Below are 17,917 nucleotides of genomic sequence, written 5' to 3' on the forward strand. Positions count from 1 at the left end.
CTTTGTCTATCTAACTGCTCTTCTCTCTCTTTGGGCTCTATCCTTTATCCTATTGTTTATTCCCTACGCCATCCCCCTCCCTATCTTCTGCACATAAACTGACATTTTCCTAGCCACCATCAGTTCTGAGGAAGAGTCACCGGACCCGAAACGTTAACTCTGATATTTTTTCTTCACAGATGCAGCCTAACCTGCTGAGCTACAAAACAGCCCCAGCAGGGTCCATAGCAAGCAAACCAGTATCATCAATCACGTGACTTCTAGGAAGCTTTGAAAAAGAATTTGTGTTCACAGTGAACTTTCAATGACCTCTTAAAGAAATCACTCCAGGAAGTTCCACAAAGCTTGAAATATATCAATTTTTCATAATTCTTCAAAATGTATGCCCTTCAAGTGGTGTTAAATATGACTTAACATCCCTAACAACATGAGCTATTATTTTTTGCAATCATTGATGTGACATCTTATCAAATGACTGCTGGAAATGTAAGAGTACATACACCAGTTTCCCTTTATCCACAGCATATGTCACTTCTTCCTTGATCTCCAGTAAATTGATTAAACATGATTTCTCTTGCAAGAACCATGCTAACTGTGCCATTAAGTGCCTGGCTATTTATGTTTAATGATGGTTTCCGTCATCTTCTCAATGATCAATGTTGAGCTAAACAGCCTGTAGTTTCCTGTTTTCTGTCTCCCTCTGTTTTCAAATGAAGGAATCACACTTGCTTTTTTGAAATATATTGGAACTTCCCCCGAATCTAGGGAATTTTGGAAAAGCAAAAAAGTTGTTAAGCTTGAATTGAAATTTGGTTAGACCAGACTTTGGAATATGGTGCACAGTTCTAACTATGTATACGTAGAGGCTGTAGGGAAGGTTCAGAAATAATCCTAAAGATCATTGCAGAAGCAAGGAATTTATTTGTCAAATAAGGGCTGAGAGGTATTTTCTGTAGAGTGGAGAAGAGCAAAGAATGACCTGATGAGGGTCTCTTAAGGTGATGAGTTTGGTAGACCAGATTTAGAGAATGTGTTTCCAACCATGGGGAAAATTAGGAGCTGTAAGTATAAAATAGTTACTGAATTCCAGTAAGGAATTCGGGAATAACATCTTTATACAGAGAGTAGTGAGAATGTGGAACTCGGTTCCACAGGGAGTAACTGAGGTGTATAGCATGGATATGTTTGAGGAAAGCTACATAAAAAGGAGGGAGAAAACAGTAGAAGGATTGGCTGATGAAGTTGGATGAGGAGTGGTAAAAGGCTACTGATCAACTGATCATGCTATTGACAAATGACCTATTTATATGCTGTGGATTCTGTGCACCTCTGTTCATCTAAATAATTGAACCCAACTTATCAGAGTCAGTGAGAATCTTTATCTTTATTTCAGGCTAAGGAATATCTGAACTGTGCTTTACAAACCAGCCGTCATGATCTGACTTTCATGGTGCTCGGGAAGCTACACTTAATGGAGGGAAATACCCAAAATGCAATTGAAACATATAAGAAGGCAGTGGAGTGAGTATTGAATTCTTTAAGTTTTCAATGTTAAATAAAAATGCAGAGAGTGAAGACTGACTATTCAGATAAAGAAGATTAGCCATATAATGAATAATGTTTATTCAGAATGTTTTAAACAAGAAAGCAACCTAAAATAGAGTGACTGGAAGCAGTGGACACAGTAGATAAGTGGAGAAACATGGAAGGTGATACGAGATCCATTGATGGGATAAGGTCCTAAGGATTTGGAGAGAAACAGCAAGGTGGAGAAGTTTGGAAGAGAATTCTAGAGTGCAGACAATGGTGTTCAAAGACTGCATACTGATTGAGTGTGGAGGGCATTATAGTGAGGGGAAATCAGAAAAGCCAGTCTTTGATATGTTACTGAAATCTCTAAATCACAGAAAATTCATTTATTTCAGAATTTCAGTGAGGCGAATTTCTAAAATAATGTCAGCATCTGTTTCCTCCTTGTAGGTTTTCTCCTGAAAATGCTGAGCTTCTGACTACATTGGGATTACTATACCTGCAGGTAATATTACAGCTGTGGCACAAAGTAGGCCTGTAACAAAAAGATACATAACAAAATAGTTCAGCCCTTTTCCCCCTAAGAACCATACTTGATACATTATCAAAAAGGTCACTCGTTTGCACTTTTCACGGAATAATGAATTAAATTACAGAATATAATCCCTAAATCACTGGGGAACGTCCCAAAATCAATTGAAATGGAATTTGACTGACACATCACTGTACATGGTCCTTGTCTTCAGGACTCTGATTACACATGGAGGTCATTGTGCACGTGTGCATCTGCATGTCCTGCGTCAGTGTGTTTATACATACATTTTGTCTGTGAGTATATTTACACAGTTGTTACTGTGTGACTCCTTACTTTGGAGAAAGAGACCGAGATAGATGATTCTGGTGCTGTGATAAATCACCAGCTTGAAATTAAACAGCCTTTGTTCTAATGGTTTCAGTCATCTTTCTGCTGTTATTGCCTAACTAGGTCATGCGATTGACATCATTACATTGTTTATTTGTACATAATAAGACTAAAATTTTCTATTTAAAAAAAAATGGCGATCAACAATATTTTGTGTTTCTGACTTTCAGCTTGGAATGTATCAGAAAGCCTTTGAACATCTAGGAAATGCACTTACCTACAACCCCAATAATTACAAGGTACTAATTGTAATCTGTTTGGGTACAACATGTGAAACTTTGCCAAGTCAGATGTACTTACCTTTGAGTGATGAAACTAAAAATTATATTTCTGTAACACTGTTACGATTGGTTTGTGTTCAAAGATCATGAAACATCCTTTAAAAGAAAAAAAACTGAAATCTCTTGCTTTGAATCAGTTCAGAATTCCTGGTATTCAACAGTGCAAGGATTGTTCACTGGCATTTACTCATCAAAGTAGAAGTTGCTGATCTTCTACGGCAGGTTAAGTATTTTGTTACTATGGTAACAGAGATGGTGCTAAAAGACTGTTTGCTCAGCTGGAGAGTCTGAAGCAAGGGTTCACAATCTCGGAATTAGGGGGTGGCTGCTTAAGACTGAGAAGAGATTTGGGTAATACCACCACCTGCAAATTCCCTTTCAACCCACTTGCCATTCTGACTTGGAAATACATCGCCATTCCTTCAGTATCACTGGGTCAAGATCCTGGAACTCCGTCCCTGATGGCATTGCGGGTGTTCCCACACCAAATGAACTGTAGCGGTTTAAGAAAACAGCTCACCACCACCTTATTCAGGATAACTGTGAATGGGCCCAGTCAGTGACGTTCACATCCCATAAACGAATAAAAGAAAAACATTTTTTCACTGAGGAAGTTGTGAAGTTAGGATTCAGTTCCTGAACAGTCATCCATTGAATAATTTCAAGGCTGAGCAATAGATTTTGAATTCTGATGATACCCCAGGATGTGGACACCCAGTAATAAAGTGGAGTTAAAGATTAACCACAATCTTACTAAATGATGGGAGCAGGCTGAATGGGGACTTATGGCCTTTTTGTGCTAATGTTTCTGAAATACTTCTGTGAAGTTGCAGTAATTGTCTATGGAGTCATCGTTTATTCAAAAAAATGATTTCTTCTTGAGTAACTGCAAACATGCTGTTAATTCACCGATGCAAAAATAATCATTTTGATTATGGTGGCTGTTACTCTCATGGACAGTAAGCTTGTGTTGTTACATTATTGATCTCTTATAACAGTAAGCTTGTGTTGTTACATTATTGATCTCTTATATAGTGAAGTATGCACAGATGTGATTTTTTTTGTCGTTCTCTAATTTTCTGCCTCTTTTGCTTAGGCCATCCTGGCTGCAGGCAGTATGATGCAGACTCACAGTGACTTTGATGTTGCCCTGAGTAAGTACAGAATAGCAGCGCATGCCGTCCCAGAAAGCCCGCCCCTGTGGAACAACATTGGAATGTGTTTCTTTGGCAAGAAGAAATACGTGGCAGTGAGTATAACGAGAAGCTTCCGATCAGCGCAAAGTCCCGCCCAGTTATAAACAGTGTTCCTATAAGACTTGGCTTTTGTGACAGTAAATGGTTACCTATGTCTGGAACTGGAAACTATGATTCTGTTACCTAAATCTTTTCACGATAGCATTCGTGTATAATCTGCTATAATGATAGTCTTCTCTATTGGATCCATGGCATGGAATAGCCACTCCCGGGCCATACAGTGTCACTATACACCAGCTGCAATCATCATCTCTGCCCACTGCCAGCCAGCAGGAGATGTGCACTCCTATTGAAACCTGAAAACTGCAGGTAGTGCTTCATGGAGAAGCCAACTGAATGGATGCTCAGTACAAAGGGCTTGTAGCACTGAATGAACTCCATCTGCCCTTCTCTAGTGGCAGTTTCCTCATAGTAAAAGAACCAGTACATTTCTTACTACCTGGATGACCAAACTGTACTGGTGCCCTCAGCATAGACCACATCCAGTTATTCCTTTTCTATAGCAGCCTATGTTCATAGTCAAGTAGGAAAATCTGTATTGTTTGGGGCATCATGCCAGGGGATCAACCCTGGCTCAATGAAGAGTGCAGGAGGGCATGCCAGGAGCAGCACCAAGCATACCTGAAGATGAGGTATCAACCTGGTGAAGCCACCAAACAGGATTACTTGCGCGCCAAAAAGCGAAAGCAGCAAGTGATAGACAGAGCTAAGCGATCCCACAACCAACGGATCAGATCTAAGCTCTGCAGTCCTGCCCTGTCCAGTCGTGAATGGTGGTGGACAATTAAACAACTTACTGGAGGAGGAGGCTCCACAAATATTCCCATCCTCAATGATGGAAGAGCCCAGCACATCAGTGCAAAAGATAAGGCTGAAGTATTCACAGCAATCTTCAGCCAGAAGTGCCGAGTGGATGGTCCATCTCGGCCTCCTCCAGTGGATCCCAGCATTACAGATACCAGTCTTCAGCCAATTCAATTCAGTCCATGTGATATCAAGAAACAGTTAGAGACACTGGATACTGCAAAGGCTATGGGCCCTGACAACATTCCGTCAATAATACTGAAGACTTGTGCTCCAGAACTTGCCGCTCCCCAAGCCAAGCTGTTCCAGTACAGTTTCAACACTGGTATCTACCCGACAATGTGGAAAATTGCCCAAGTATGTCCTGTACACAAAAAGCAGGACAAATCCAACCCGGCCAATTACCGTCCCATTAGTTTCCTCTCGATCATTGTAAAGTGATGGAAGGTGTCAGTAACAGCGCTATCAAGCAGCACCTGCTCAGAAATAACCTGCTCAGTGACGCCCAGTTTGGGTTCCACCACGGCCACTCAGCTCCTGATCTCATTACAGCCTTGGTTCAAACATGGACAAAAGAGCTGAATTCCAGAGGTGAGGTGAGAGTGACAGCCCTTGATATCAAGACAGCATTCGACCAAGTGTGGCATCAAGGAGCCCTGGCAAAACTGGAATCAATGGGTATCAGGGGACAAATGGTCCGGTGGTTGGAGTCATACCTGACACATAGGAAGATGGTCGTGGTTGTGGGAGGTCAATCACCCCACCTCCAGGACCTCTCTGCAGGAGTTCCTCAGGGTAGTGTCCTCAGCCCAACCATCTTCAGCTGCTTCATCAATGACCTTCCCTCCATCATAATTGGGGATGTTCGCCGATGATTGCACAATGTTCAGCACCATTCGCGACTCCTCAGATACTGAAGCAGTCCATGCTCACACACAACAAGGTCTGGACAATATCCAGGATTGGGCTGACAAGTGGCAAGTGACATTCGCGCCACACAAATGCCAGGCTATGACCATCACCAATAAGAGACAATCTAACCACCGCCCCTTGACATTCAATGGTGTTACCATCACTGAATCCCCCACTATCAACATCCTGGGGTTACCATTGACCAGAAACTCAACTGGACTCACCACACTAACAGAGTGGCTACAAGGGCAGGCCAGAAGCTGGGAATACTGCAGCGAGTAATTCACCTCCTGACTCCTCAAAGCCTGTCCACCATCTACAAGGCACAAGTCAGGAGTGTGATGGAATACTCCCCACTTGCCTGGATGGGTGCAGCCCCAACAACACTCAAGAAACTTGACACCATCCAGGACAATGCAGCCGCTTGATTGGCACTACATCCACAAACATCCCACTCCCTCCACCACCGATGCTCAGTAGCAGCAGTGTGTACTATCTACAAGATGCACTGCAGAAATTCACCAAAGATCCTCAGACAGCACCCTCCAAACCCACGACCACTTCCATCTAGAAGGACAAGGGCAGCAGATATATCGGAACACCACCACCTCCATGTTCCTTTCCAAGTCACTGACCATCCTGACTTGGAAATATATCGCCGTTCCTTCACTGTCCCTGGGTAAAAATCCTGGAATTCCCTCCCTAATGGCATTGTGGGTCAACTCACAGCAGGAGGACTGCAGCAGTTCAAAAAGGCAGCTCACCACCACCTTCTCAAGGGCAACTAGGGATGGGCAAGAAATGCTGGCCCTGCCAGTGACATCCATATCCCACAAATGAATAGAGAAAAAAAAAGGACTGGAATATAACTGAGTTTAAACAGTAACAACTGCCGTTTTAACCAAGATTACTTGCAACTACAAACTGAAAAGACAGTGACTGTTTTATTACTGACCCTTTTAAGTCAACATTCAGGCAGGAAGAAAAGAGTGGAAGCAGCAGGATGTCCTGATCACCAGCCTGCTGATTACTAAACTTCTACAGCAATGTTAAGGTCCTACAGGGCAGATACAGCACAGAGTTATACACAGAGAACAGCTCCCTCTACACTGTCCCCCATCAAACTTTCTCAGGACAGGGACAGCACAGGCTTAGATACAGAGTAAAGCTGCCTCTACACTGTCACTATCAAACACTCCCAGGACAGCTTAATGAGAGACCACTTGAGCTATTCTTGAGACCACTTGAGCCGTTCTCAAGACCACCTCTTGTGCAGTGACGTTTTTTCATCTTTCTCACAAACTGTCAACTCCTGAGATTGCAATTTTGTGCCATCATTAAAGGCCCAGCCCAATGAGGAAGTGAGGTGACACTGTCTAAAGTGCATTTCATGTTGACGTTCAAAAATGGCTAGCAGAGATGTCCCTCATGTCATCAGACTGTGCTGGAGTGAAGTATAGGTCAGTATTTCGAGGCACAGTACAGCACTTGGTCCTCTCTTCATTCTCCAGATTAATTATGTACATTCAGAAATCCTTTTGGTTGACAGTGGTGATTTTAAATGTTAAAGTGATGCTGAAATGATAAATGCTCATTCTGCTGAAGTGATGGCTGTGGTGTTGTTTACGTTACTCCAGGCTATCAGTTGCTTGAAGCGAGCCAACTACCTGGCTCCCTTTGATTGGAAAATTCTCTATAACCTGGGCTTGGTGCACCTGACAATGCAGCAATATGCGTCAGCATTCCACTTCCTGAGTGCTGCCATCAACATGCAGCCGAGAATGGGCGAGTTGTACATGTTGCTGGCTGGTGAGTGTGGAATTGGCTTTAGCATTTGACCAACACAATCATTAACTCTTCCTAACATTTACGTCTTCACTAAGTGAGTGTACACCAGCATGATGCCTGTCTTACCTTATCCCTCCTCAAAGCATTGATTCATTTGTGGATACAGAACCACCAGCTCCTTTAACCAGTTCAGTCATCCCCTGCTACTGTGAGACCCCAGACAGTGAGAATCGATAAGTGTTGCCCCACATACAGGTTTGATCCTGTCCTCCTCCTTGTATTCCATTAATGGGTTGCTGGGAAACAGTTGAATGCAGAACCTATACCCGTTTCCATTTTCTTCTCCTAATTTGGGGACATTTACCACCTCTAGCAGACGTATCCAGTTAAGAAAGTAATATTTACATAGCTGACTGAAGCTTTGCCCCTCACTAGAGAAGCAGCACCATGTAAATTTATTAAGAACATCTGGGAAACTTCTCCGTCCCTTCTCTATGTTGCAGTGCAACACAATCAGTTACACCATGGAGAAGAACTTAAAGCCTCATGTGTAAAGTGACCCAGAGAACCCAGGTCTAATTTTCATAACAAAATGTGAGAATCAGTGAACATTTTGCAATGGAGTGAGCTGACTGTCTGTTTGTCCTGGAATGAGGCATTATAGCTCTTGTCAATGTGATTTTTTTTTTGTAAATCCGTAATGGTAAGATCAGGCTATTTTTAAAATTATGTTTATACTGTGATCCCTCTCTTGATTGACTTTTAATATTAAGGGTTGGTATTAAGTTATCCCAGGGCAGTATCTTTGATCTGTAAGACTGTTTTGGATCTGTAGATTGTTAAAGGGGACAGAAATGGCTTTTAGTAGGGTGATGTGCTCTTCCGCTCAGACATGGAAAGTCAGGGAGAATTTGAATGTTTCTGGAGACTACGTCTGCAGGAAGTGTGTTTCGTTGCGATTTCTATTGGACTGCATGGATCGGTTGGAGCGGCACTTAAAAGGAAATGAGTTTACAAGATTCACGGGCTGTGACGGATGGCATTTTCAGGAAGGTAGAAAAACCACAGATACAGTCAAGTAGATGGTTGACTGCTGGGAATGGTAGGAGAGGGAGGCAGGTAGTGCAGGAGTCTCCTGTGACGAAACCCATCTCAAACAGATGTACTGTTTTGGATACTGTAGTGGGGGGGAATGGTCTCACAGGTGAGTGTAGTACTGCCAGCCAGGTTTCTGGTTACGTCTCTGGCTCTACTGTAATTTTGCTACTGCTACTCAGGAGGCTTTAAACTAGCCTGGGAGATTGTCATGTGAAGTTATGTGGGTGAAACTGAGAAATTAGGAAAGGGATGATCACCATGTTGGGATTTTCTTCAGTTTGTGGATGTACCTACTAGAGAAGGAGCAAAACTTGACCTTCTGTTGGGAAATAAGGCAGGGAAAATTATGAAGGTGCCAGTGGGGGAGCACTTTGGGGCAAATGGTCATAATTCTGTTAGTTTTAATTCTATTAGTTTTTTCTGAAGAAGGGTCCTGATCTGAAACTAAACAGCTCCCTTATTCAGCAGCATTTTTATTGAGGAACTAAAATGAACATTGAACGTGGGGCGATATGGAGAGAAGTGCATGAACAAGTCCGTAGTGAGGACTGAGTGTTTAGGGAGGGAGTCATGCCAAGGTAACTAGGCATGTGCCTCTCAACAGTGAAATGATTTGCAAGAAGTCAGAGTTAGAGGAGTGAAAGAGCAGGTCAGAGGGTGGATGAGATCAGAGGTCAGGACTTGAGTGGCACAAACCTGTGGGGAAATGGTGGATGTATTGAAACATCCCAGTGAGTGTGGATTTTCTTATGTTCGTTTCTTATTACAGTGACGTTAACAAACCTGGCAGATCCTGACAATGCAAAGAGAGCCTACAACCAAGCAGTGAGTTTGGAGCAGTGAGTATCGGTGGGACATGAGCTGATGGATGTTAAAGATTCAATTAGATGATCTCTTGGGAAAGATTCTATCAAATTGCTGATGATAAAGCTTTTATTTTGCTCTGTGGTTATTGCAGCAGTATCTTACTGATACAAGTTTTTTTTATTAGATGCAGTATTGTCTGTATTATCAGGCTCCCCCACCTCTCGCACTCTGTCTCTCAGATTATCTTGTTATCCTGCATCAGGGCACCTTTCTCTGATCGACTTACGCCCACTCTGATATTGTTCTGTCATTCACCAATTGAAAGAAACAGCTTTTTTCCATGTTGCTTCAGCTAGTTTCTGACGTGCACTAACATGGGAAAATGTGAAGTTGATAGATTGAGGAAAAAAGACTATCTTCTACACTCTACCAGCCACATTCATACAAAGTACTGGTTTCAGAGGCATCAAATACCTTCCAGGACCGCACCCCAAGAGGCTAACTCTCCAATGAATGCTGGCAGACTACATAACTATGTTTGACATCACAGCTGAGTTTGACCCTGTCTGCACTCCTTATGGGATTTACAGAGAGAGAATCTCTGCCTCATAGCCACAGCCACTCCCATGGAGCTGAGCCAGATTTTAATGTCTTTCATTTGTTACTTATTACAGCTCTGGCAGGCGGAGTGTGCTGGAAATTGAGCTCCACTGTTCCCAGAAGTCCTTCCAAAAGTGTAAGTGTCTTTTTTGATGATCAAAAATGGCCAGTTTGTTTCTCTTTATTACTGTTAACTAGAACAAAAGAGCATATCATCAGATTTTTCAGTAAACTCAAAAATAACACACTTCTCACAGGTAAACTTCTTTAAGAAAGTAGGAAACTGGCTATCAACCTAGCTACTCTAAGTCCAACTCTACTACTTAATCCCAAACATATACACTCATACACAGTAAATAATGTGCACAGCTCTGCAGAGAAAGATATTTTCTAATCACCCTGTTCAGCCATATTAATGCACACCTCTGGAGCAAGTAGGACTTGGCTCTGAGCCTCCTGGTCCAGAGATAGGGACACTACCACTGTGTCACAAGGATCCATCTCTGTGGAGCAATAATGAGTGGAAAAAAATGGAGAAATCCTGTTGATCAAAACTAAAATGGTAGAATGAGGTGATTTTCTCACAGTTTCTTCAGTTTTTTTTAGTGAGTTCATGTAGTTTGCTTGTAATAAATGTTATTTTTGGAATTATTGGAACTTCTTTTGTTCTACTTAACAGTAATAAAGATAAACAAATTTACCAATTTTGATGATTGAGTAAGATGTTTAAGCTCTTGTTATGGCTTGTGGAGTAATGAGTCTCAATTTCAGTGCATTCCTCCTGTCAGTAGAAACATTATCTGGGGACTCAAATATTTAGGATGTGGAGTAATGGTAATTGGTACGTGATAAAAGGACAGAAACTGAAAGGTTTGTCATGTTAAATTGAAGGTGGCTTTGAAAACAACTAAAGTCTTCTGGTGAGTAACCAAAGTGAATTTTGATGAGTTACATTTAGAGAAGTAGTTAGAAATAGTTGGTTGCAGAATGATGGGAAACCTTCAGACCCTCTTCAGATTCAGCTGTGAAACACTTGGGAATCTTGATATTTGAAATTTTCACACTGTTTCACTAAGAGATCAACAAAGAGTGCTTTTAGTTCCGCGTTCTGATTCTTACAGGCTGATAGACAAGACTACTTGCCCAACTTTTCAAGTAACTACCTGCAGTTTCTAGGTGCGTATTCAGAAAACACCCGTTTATATTCTAATCAGCCTGTCCAAGGATGTTAACTGATGCCTCTGGAGCACCTATTACCTCAGTCCAGGTGATGTTGCTAGGCAATAACAGTATAGATTTTTAACAATTTTTAACAATTAAAGCAATAGAACTCCATTCTTATCTCTCTCTCTCTCAAACCCTTGCTGGACACTACTTTCAAAAATCACTTTTTTAAAATTGTAAATGGCTAATAGACTACAATCTCCTTTTTACCTCCTGATTTTCCAGTTCAAGGCAGTCACATGATAAATCCTTGGCAACTCCATTAATCAGTTCTCATAATAACTGTGTTCGTAACACATTTTAATATACTTTCTGATTGACAGTACTATTGTGTGAAGTGTCACGTGGATCCTGATGGGAGGCAGGCTAATCTTTGCAGTGAAAGTCTTTTTCTCTCTCTTCTATAGGTCAAACCCGCTGGTGAATTTAAACTATTCCATTTTACTGTACAATCAAGGGGACAAAAAGGGAGCCCTTCACCAATATCAGGAAATGGAGAAGAAGGTCAATAAACTGAAAGCCAGTAATAACATGCCGGAATTTGATCCAGAGGTACTCTGATAATATCTCATCAATGTAATCATTGTCAACTTGTTGCAAGCCAAATAATCTTGAATTCAAGATTCAATTTCATCTCCCAGATCTCAACTAGAGATGCAACACTGTGAATGATAACATGTCAGATACCATCTGAATGATTGATTTTAAATTAAACACTTGTAACACTGTTTCCTGTTTTGCCTTACATCTGTCCTGCTGTTTCCAGCCTAACCTATTTGGCAGTCTGAGCTCTGAAATAATGCAACTTGTGCTTGCTACAATTTAAAGGCTTCATATTGTGTGTGTTCCTGTTGAAATTTGTATTTTGAAAAAAGTATACTGCATTAATACTATATTTGTAAGGGATATGGAGTAGAGTTGGGTAAATGAAGGTGGGATACAGATAAGGCAGGTGTAAGCTTTCAGGGCTGAATGGTCCCGTTCCTATTGGAACTTCTGTGCTTCAAGTAGGATGTCAAACTGAGGTTCTGTAAGTATTAAAAATTCTGTGGTACTATTTGAGATAGGGCATCTGAAGAACAGACGAACCTCGGTAAGGGGTTACCCTCAAACAACACCATCAAAACTAGATTAACTGAACACTATCTTGGTGCTGCTCCTGGGATCTTTGTGTGCAAGTTGGCTTTCAATTTTACATAAAGATTTGGTAGGATGCAAAAATAAACTCACATTCCTTTCTTCAAAGGGCACACAGTTTGTTACACTCTATACAATTTGTCAGAAAACTTAACTCCACATCCCCAAACTGCAGATACAGGAGATCCACTAGTTGTTAGTTCAAAGGTTCTTGTACTATTGATGCATAGTTACAGTTGACTTACAGGTTTTATTTTGTGTGATATTTTTAAAAGTATAAAGATGATTTCACAAACTTGTCCTTCCATTTCAAAGCTTCACCCTCCCATATGCATGCACAGAAACTCAATATTTTTCTATAATTATTGAATTATTCCTCTGTTCTAGGGTTGATATTGAGATGAGAATATTTGTTGACTGATACTAATTATTTAATACATTCCAGCTGGTAGACATGGCTCAGAAGATTGGAGCTGCTCTTCAGGTTGGGGAGAATCTGGTCTGGACAAAACCAGCAAAGGATTCTAAATCAAGAGAACATCCAGCATCATCCTGTAAATCTACCACCAACCAACAACCCCTTGGCTCCAACCAGGCTCTAGGCCAGGCTATGTCATCAGCTGCAGGTTATAGCAAAACAATGCAGCTCTCTGCAGGTAAGAAGCAGATCATTGAACTCCAAATTCTGGGAACCTGTTACCACTTAAAATAAAGTTTGCTTTATTTGGGGAAATAATCATCATCCCTCTCATAGAGTCATACAGTATGAATCGGACTCTGCCTCAAGTCATCCATGCTGACCAGGTTTCCCACACTGAACCTGTTCCATTTGCTTGCATTTGGCCCGTATTCCTGTAAACCTTTCCTATTCATGTACCTGTCCAAATGTCTTTTAAATGTTGTAACTGAACCTGCAACTACCACTTCCTCTGGCAGTTCATTCCATATGCACACCGTACTTCGTGTGAAAAAATTGCCCCTCAGACCCCTTATAAATTTTTCCCCTCTCACCTTAAACCTGTGCCCTCTAGTTTTGAACTCCCCTACTCTAGGGAAAAGACTTTTGCTGTTCACCTTATCTAGACCCCTCATGATGTTGTAAATCTCTATAAGGTCACCCTTTAACCTCCTATGCTCCAGGGCAAAATGTCCCAGCTAATCCCGCCTCTTATAATTCAAACACTACAGTCCTGGTCACACCCTTGTGAATATTTTCTGTACCCTTTCCAATTTAATAACATCCTTCCTAATGTCCTGTACAGCTGCAACATGACATCCCAACTCCTAAATTCAGTGGACTGACCAGTGAAGGCAAGAATACCAAGTACCAGCGTTCATCACCCCGTCTACTTGTGATGTCACTTTTAAAGAACTATGTACCTGAGTCCCTAGATCTCTCTGTTTGACATATTAACAAGTTAGTCTTTTTTTAACACATTTATAGCTTTTAGACCAGTTAATTCAGATAAATATTGAAAGGTTTCTTGAATGTAGTTTTATGCATATAAATGTTAGATGATTCCAGTTTAGACAAATGAATAGTGGGGGATTCTGAATCGTGATGATGTTTATTGAATTTCAGGACTAGGAAAAGGGAAATTTGATAAGGGATTTCTTGTTTTTACTTGCTGCTTTCTGGAACATACATGCAAGGTGAATGAATGCTTTCCACTGTCAAATAGCCCATCAGTACCCTTCATCTGGACTTTCATAAGAAGAATGGCAACCGGAGAATTGTCTGTAGACCTGTACTCCAGCAAGAGTCCAGATCTTCACCAGGGAAAGGGAAAATTGGGAAATGTGAGAATTTTCTACAATCTGTCTAAAGTTGTGTAGATTAGCAGAGCAGCAGTGACAGTAGCCTGAAGATACCGTGGCTTGGAGCTGGGAGGATGTCTTTTGACTGTGGAATGTGGATCCTCTCCCTTGTGGATGCCTTGAATCCCCTTCTAATTCAGCAGCAGTCTCTGCTTTTCAAATGGTGACCTGGTCTGATATATCATTTTTCACTAATATTTGGCAGAAAATTATCATTACTATTAGTTTTTGACATTATTTATTGAACCCAAAAATATTCTTAGCATTTTGTGTTCTGGTACACTTTTTGGAAATGATCCATTTGAATCCTTGATATTTATGTTCATCCAAAGCTTCCTACTCTTTGATATGTATGTCATTTGTGCTATGGCAGCTCTGTAGAGTTTCCAATGCCATTTCTCTTCAATTGATCAAACTGCTTTTTCACAATGTTTTAAACTTAAGCTTTTATTCCCACATTTTATGTTTCTCTGTAAACCTGTGTTTGATTTAGCTGTGATAACCTGTCAAGCTTTCTAACAACAAATGTGGTCTGTATATTGTACATGCTGGTGCCCTGACTGTGAATTATTCTCACTGCAGGTGGATGCTCGATCCGAACACAGAAACTTCCATCGTTACCCTTGGAACCAGAGTCAGCTGCAGATTCGGGCACTGATGACCTGAGCAAAAAGTGAGAGCTGAGATAGAGAGACAAGGCTTAGGTTATTGCTGGCCAAATCCCTAAAGTTACTAAAGTCAATAAAATACCCATTGCCACTCTTAAACCCAGCTGTCTGATGGATGCAGTCTGTGAGAGTGTGTGAGGTCATTGGAAAGAATTGTCTGCTGGAGTCTGTCAATGTCCAGACCATCAACAGCGTTGGTTTTTAAAACAAGAACACGTGCTGGAACTCTTTATCAAATCCTGTATGACATGTATTTTTTATTAAGAAAGATTGGTTTCAGTTGGGACAACCCATGGAGGACCTTTTGCAGATGGACCAAGCTGGAACAGAAACCATGAGTTTGGTCTGACTGGGGAAGGGTTGCCTAGGCTGTTGTCCTGAACTCTCAGAACCCCTAAACCCAATCTTTGTTGTACCTCTCTGCCTCTTCAGTTACTGTTTTAACAAAGAGAAGCAGTCTGTGTAATATTCGGATTGTTCATGTGAATTTAAGGTTTTTCCTCCTATAGATAGCCCTCCAGCTACAGAATATTGCAGGGTTTGATAAAAGCAAACTATTGCCAGTTTCTGGAGTTTTCCTCATTGGCCGCAAACATACTGTAAATACAATGGCTTACTGGAGTGTGACTAATAGAGGAATTCAGATTGTTAGTGCTGAGTTAGCTGATCTCAGCTAGGATTGGTGCAGGATTCTGCATTTTGTTCCGTTTCAAGGGGGAATGGACAAAGCAGTTTGGCTGTGTAGTATTCACTGGAAATGACATCATTCGCAGAAAAATATGTGGACATTTGCTATTTGGGCTCACACAAGATGGATGACTACTGGACAAGTATTCAGAGTGTCACCCTATAAAGGAGCTGCAAGGAGGAATTGGGAGTAGAAAATGCCTGAGGGCAGGTAAAGTGAGGAAGCAATATGTTCATGAAGGCATCGTAGCTTTTCTCTTTCAGATATTTAATATTGCCAGAGAAAGGGCGTTTTTTTTTATACTTTTGCTCTTGCACTCATCAAGACTATTCACTACAAATACCAAAGTAAAGGGAAAGCAGTATTTATGTTGTATGATAGTGGAATAGTGATTGGCTGACAAGTAGACTGTGGTTGATAAAGGTGTTGCCATGCAGAACACACCAGTTAATAATGCTGACAGTGAACTGTCAAACTTTGTTTACGTTTTAAACCAGACAGATTGACTCTGGTCAGCATTGCTCTGAGAAATGAACCAGAGAATGATTGTCACCTATTTTTTTGAGACGAAACAGGTGCAGTGTATACGTTCTTTATGCTTGCAAAGACCAGGGCCCTGTGTATTAACGTACATAGCTCTCAATATGTGCCAGTGTACTACATTGCAAGCCCAACTGACATTCCTAAACTGGTTGTCGAGCAAATTCTTTGCACAGTCAGAATTATTTAGCAATTGTTGTCCGATTTGCAGAATCGCGTATAATGTTGAATGCTAAGAATATTGCTAGTGCATGTTGGTTCGGTAAAGTCCAAGTCATGATTAACTGGTGTAGATAATTTCTAATATGGACAGGTGATGGCCTAGTGGTATTATCGCTGGACTGTTAATCCAGAGATCCAGATAATGTTCTGGGGACTCAGGTTCAAATCCTGCCACAGCAGATGGTGGAATTTGCATTCAATAAAAATATCTGGAATTAAGAATCTAATGATGACTATGAATCCATTGTCGATTGTTGGAAAAACCCATCTGGTTCACTAATGTCCTGCCATCCTGGTCTGGCCTGCATCCAGACCCACGACAATGTGCTTGACTCTTAACTGCCCTCTGGGCAATTAGGGATAGGCAACAAATGCTGCCTAGCTGCTGACGTCCTCAACCCGTGAATGAATAAGAAAAAAATTAACCTGTTCAGAAATTGCATTACATATTTCTCAGGTAGGTGGTACTTTAATCTGGACCTCTTGGCTCAGAAGAAAGGACTTTCATTAGCTGGTGTATTCTCCACAACAATATCTCTATCAAGCAGGGTCTACTTGTGAACAATATCACACTCCCCTTTCACAGTATGAATGTTTTTGTTCCTTGGATGCGAATTGTCTTGTCAAATGTAAGCTGAGAAGCTTTGGCAAAACATTTTCAGCAAGACTACCAATCAACTGTAAAATTTTGGTTGACTAGCTGTGTAGTTGTTTAGCATATTGACACATTTCGTAAACTAGTTCATTGAATGTAGCAGAGGCAAAAAGTTCTGATGTTTATAAACCATAAAAACACCTCCATAAACTGAAGTACATTTGTACAAAGACTGCATTATTCACTCACAGATACAAGTTTCCATTGCCTACACAGAGATTACTATTGTATGGACTGTGGATAAAGGGTCAGTTATGGCACAATGTATAATGTGATTGCTTCCATTGTACTTGTAAAACTTTAATTTTCACTGCAATAAAAGTGATTGTAGGGGAAGTTGTCATTATCTCTAGGCAGCTGTGCAAAGGTGACATGTACTTTAAGTAGAATTAGACAATGCTACAGTAGGAGGCTGTTTGGCCAAGTTTGTGAAAGAGATGCCACTTGGTCTGTACTGTAACCTTTTCATTTATCTATTTCCCTTAGAAACTATTATGAATCATGTGTCCTTGAGAAGCAGCTGTACTGGGAGAAAAATACCTAACATCCACTTCATTCTCTTCATTTATTTGAATCGCTTGCGATAAATCACTGGAAGTAACTTTTTCCAAATGACTTCTTCAAACTATCTCCTCCACTTATGTAAGATTTCTCCTAAACTTATTGGAACAAGCACAAGATTTACAAACCTCATTCATGGTTCATGTCCTCTGCATCTTAGGTTGTCCAACAATCTTCTGCTGAAGTTCAAACTTGCCATACTGGTTTGAGATATCATTTACAATTTTATTTTTGTGAAGTGTGCTGGGTAGAAAAAGTTTTGAGGCCCTGTCTGATCATTTGTAATCTAATGTTTTGTAATGTCAGACAATTTGTTTTCAAAGAATGAAATGATTACTAGACATTCCTGAAATGTTATAATGTATATATTTCTTCATAAAGCTTGACTAAAATCAAAAATATTAGC

At 40.8% G+C, this 17,917-nt stretch overlaps 1 protein-coding gene across 3 annotated transcripts; it reads left to right on the forward strand.

Annotated features, from left to right (window-relative positions):
* The first annotated feature begins 1,397 nt into the window (after positions 1–1,397).
* LOC109911740 (Bardet-Biedl syndrome 4 protein-like) lies at positions 1,398–17,910 on the forward strand. Of its 3 annotated transcripts, XR_007261392.1 has the most exons (11): positions 1,398–1,521; positions 1,981–2,035; positions 2,623–2,691; positions 3,830–3,982; positions 7,343–7,514; positions 9,361–9,430; positions 11,630–11,774; positions 12,805–13,015; positions 13,622–13,776; positions 14,760–14,850; positions 17,437–17,456. XR_007261392.1 is itself a non-coding variant. In XM_048593305.1 (9 exons), exons 1-9 carry the CDS (start codon positions 1,448–1,450, stop codon positions 14,852–14,854), a joined length of 1,044 nt encoding a protein of 347 aa, XP_048449262.1. In that variant the 5' UTR covers positions 1,398–1,447; the 3' UTR covers positions 14,855–17,910. The 3 variants fall into 3 exon arrangements, 1 of the variants encoding a protein (XP_048449262.1); XR_007261391.1 differs by lacking the exon at positions 17,437–17,456 and having other exon boundaries at positions 14,760–14,866; XM_048593305.1 differs by lacking the exon at positions 13,622–13,776 and having other exon boundaries at positions 14,760–17,910.
* Positions 17,911–17,917: the final 7 nt, after the last annotated feature.

Source organism: Rhincodon typus, unplaced genomic scaffold, assembly GCF_021869965.1.
Source record: "Rhincodon typus isolate 14 unplaced genomic scaffold, sRhiTyp1.1 hic_rhity00002639, whole genome shotgun sequence".
Classification (NCBI taxonomy): domain Eukaryota; kingdom Metazoa; phylum Chordata; class Chondrichthyes; order Orectolobiformes; family Rhincodontidae; genus Rhincodon; species Rhincodon typus.